The sequence below is a fragment of the Tupaia chinensis genome, unplaced genomic scaffold (genome assembly GCF_000334495.1).
Source record: "Tupaia chinensis unplaced genomic scaffold, TupChi_1.0 Scaffold000605_1, whole genome shotgun sequence".
NCBI classification, from domain to species: domain Eukaryota; kingdom Metazoa; phylum Chordata; class Mammalia; order Scandentia; family Tupaiidae; genus Tupaia; species Tupaia belangeri.
In genome coordinates, this window is record NW_006160123.1 from 2142679 (window position 1) to 2145543 (window position 2865).

The window sequence follows — 2865 nt, forward strand, 5'->3', positions numbered from 1 at the left end:
GGTCTGGTGAGTGCCCCCGCCCCATAGCGAAAACCTCCCCAAAAAAAAAAAAAAAAAGAATCTGAATATAGGGACCAGTAGTTGGGGTAATGGTTACATCGCTGGACTACCCCCATAGACAGTGGTTTGAGTTCCAGATCTGGTGGCTTGAAACTCTTGAAACTCACACTGGGCCGGTGTGTGTGCATGCCCAGAATCCAGAGAGGAGAATGGATAAGGGATTGTGGTGTCGCCAACCCCCACCCTCGGGGATCATTTATCACTTTCTGTCTCTCTGCCTATCGCTATCTCTCTGGTGAGTGCATGAGTCCTATAGCAAAAATCTCTCTCTAAAAAAAATAAATAAAATAAAATAAAATAAAACAAACAAAAATACTGAATATAACTTTAGACTCCCTCCAAAGTCATCTATTGATAGTAATAGCCTATTGTTGACAGAAGTCTTACTGATAACATAAAAAAAGTAACACAGGACAGGCAGGTGGCATAGTAGTTAAGGGCGCTGTACTCCCACATGACCAACCTTAGTTCGAGTCCCAGACCTGGCAACTTGCTTTCTCACTAAACGCTTTCCCTCTCTTTCATTCTCACTCTATCCCTCCCTGGTCAAATAAAAAATAAATAAAGTTAAACAAAATAATCCTTTAAAATTTAATTTTATTTCTTTAAATATGATCAGAGAGAGAAAGGGTAGGTGAGAAAGCAAGCCACCAGGTCCAGGACTCAAACTATAGTCAGCCATGTGGGAGTCTAACACCTTAACCACTATACCACCTGCCAGTTCCAGAATAAACTGTCTTTTTTTTTTTTTTAAGAATTATTTTACTTATTTATTTATTTTAAATTTGACCAGAGAGGGACAGAATGAGAGAGAAAAAGAAAAAAAAGAGTGAGAGAAGGTAGGGGGAGAGTGAGAAACTAAGCCGGGTCCAGGGCTCAAACCTCATTCAGCCACATGGGAGTCCAGCATCCTCAACCACCAGGCCACCTGCTGGCCCCTGAAAATAAATTGCTTCAAAAGCATGGAAGGGTCCTAGGATCACTGGGATGGTGTACCTTTAGCCAAGAGAGGAGGACCAGGCACCAAGTCAATGAGGACATTTCAGTTAGACTGTGAAGGGTAAATGAAAATTATTCACGCAGATAAAGTAGGAAAGAAATAGGGGTCTGAGGTCAAAAGGTCAAAATAAGCAAGGGTACAAGGGGTGCCAAATATTCAGGGATGATGCAGCCTTAGACCAAAAGTATCCAGCCAGCCAGCTTTAGAGCCTCAAGGATTTAAGCTGAGCAGCTTTGGTTAAGATATATTAGGGAGTCATTAAACAGGACAGCCTAGAAATACTCCCAAAGACACTCCCCCATCTCTCAGCCCCAACAGGTACAAGGACCCTGATTATTTTGATGATTTTGTTTAACCATTTAAAAGCATTTGTGTTGTCAGATTTAGGCTTTCATTCAGTATAAATATCACAGCCTAAACTCAGTTCCAGTCTCTAGAATATACTTAGTATTATGTGGGAAATTTCAACTAGAATATATAAAACCCCATCCGATATTTCCCCAACATCGTGCAGCCTCAAAGACCTCTCCAGTTTTGAAAGAGAGTAACAACACACTAATAATCAATAAATAAATCATGGTAGATCAAAGCTGGGTTAAAAAAATTTACCCATAGGGTTGGTCGCCTAGAAGTCATCCTTTCTGCCAGGTCACCCAGTACAGACACAGTATCAAGGGACCACGGGCACTATTACATTTTATTTAGTTTTCCAAAAGCTGAGCCAATTATTTTTTCAAGTGCCTAACAATCAACTGGCATTGGACAACATTGATTAGGGCTGCGTTTCCTAATTGATGTTCCAGATAAAACCAAACCAAACCGATATCAGATAAAACCAAACCAAACCAATCCTTTTGGAGCAGAGGCCTATGTGAGCCCCCACACAGTCAGCCTCGAAATAAGGTGAAAATACGGCTCTCCTTCAGTTGAGCAATTTTAACTGTGACCACCATAAACCAAATCCACCGCCCCCCGGTCTCGCTCATCCCTTCCGACCGCGCCTCCTTCGCCGTTCGCCCAACCGCCTGCACCGCCCGCCTCATACCCTCAGGTTAGCCCGGAGGCCCAGGCTCTTGGCTAAGTTCTGCAGGTCACTGTACTTGAGGGAGTCCAGCTCCTCGAAGGAGGGGACAGTCATCGCGATCTGCAATCCCGCTACACGCAGACAAGAGGTCCAGAAAGCACAACTCGGCGGTCCAAACTTCTGGCGCCACTCTAAGCGTTAACCAAGCCGCACTTTATAGCTAGTTTAAATAAAAAATGCTCTAACCCCATTGGCTGAAAATGTCTCGAAGGCGGGGTTTCTGTCACTGACCAATAAAAGAGGCCTATGTCCAGGCCCGTAGGACGCACTCTCTTACCGTCCCCTCGCCAATAGGTTGGCGCCGACGGACGTGAGCGGCAGACTCAAGTATTTTGTGTGGGGCAGAGCCACGACCCGCACTGTCCAATCAGAGTGCAAGACCTGGGCTTGGGGCGGGGCCTGGTGTGCGTTCGAAACAGAGGCGCCGACTGCAGGAAGATGGCGGCTCAGCCGCGGCGGCATCGTTCGCGCTACGCGAATTTGCCCCGCGGTGACTTTCGTGATGTTAAGAAAGCCTCTGCAGAACCCTCTTTTAGCACTTCCTTGGAATGGGATACGCAGGTGGTGCAGGGGTCCTCGCCGCTCGGCCTTGCGGCGCTAGGGACGGAGGAGCCGGCCACCCGCTTGCAGCTCCCGCGGTGGCTGCAGCCCGAGAGGTGCGCGGTGTTCCACTGCGCGCAGTGCCACGCTGTGCTAGCCGGCTCCGTGCACCTCGCCTGGG

The 2865-nt window shown here is 47.0% G+C and overlaps 2 protein-coding genes across 4 annotated transcripts in view; one reads left to right on the plus strand and one right to left on the minus strand.

Moving 5' to 3' along the window:
- The window catches only part of NUSAP1 (nucleolar and spindle associated protein 1), a 39115-nt gene extending 36790 nt beyond the window's left edge, over nt 1-2325 (minus strand). For all 3 annotated transcript variants that reach the window (XM_006158671.3, XM_006158670.2, XM_006158669.2), the window contains exon 1: nt 2106-2325. In XM_006158671.3, coding sequence (XP_006158733.1) covers nt 2106-2198 — 93 coding nt within the window. In that variant the 5' untranslated portion in view covers nt 2199-2325. The remainder of the gene's footprint in view (nt 1-2105) is intronic.
- Nucleotides 2326-2575: 250 nt separating this feature from the next.
- OIP5 (Opa interacting protein 5) overlaps nt 2576-2865 on the plus strand; it is a 12310-nt gene continuing 12020 nt past the window's right edge. The window contains exon 1 of the mRNA XM_006158672.3: nt 2576-2865. This exon is cut by the window's right edge and continues 19 nt beyond it. Within this exon, the coding sequence (XP_006158734.1) occupies nt 2583-2865 (283 nt within the window). The 5' untranslated portion in view covers nt 2576-2582.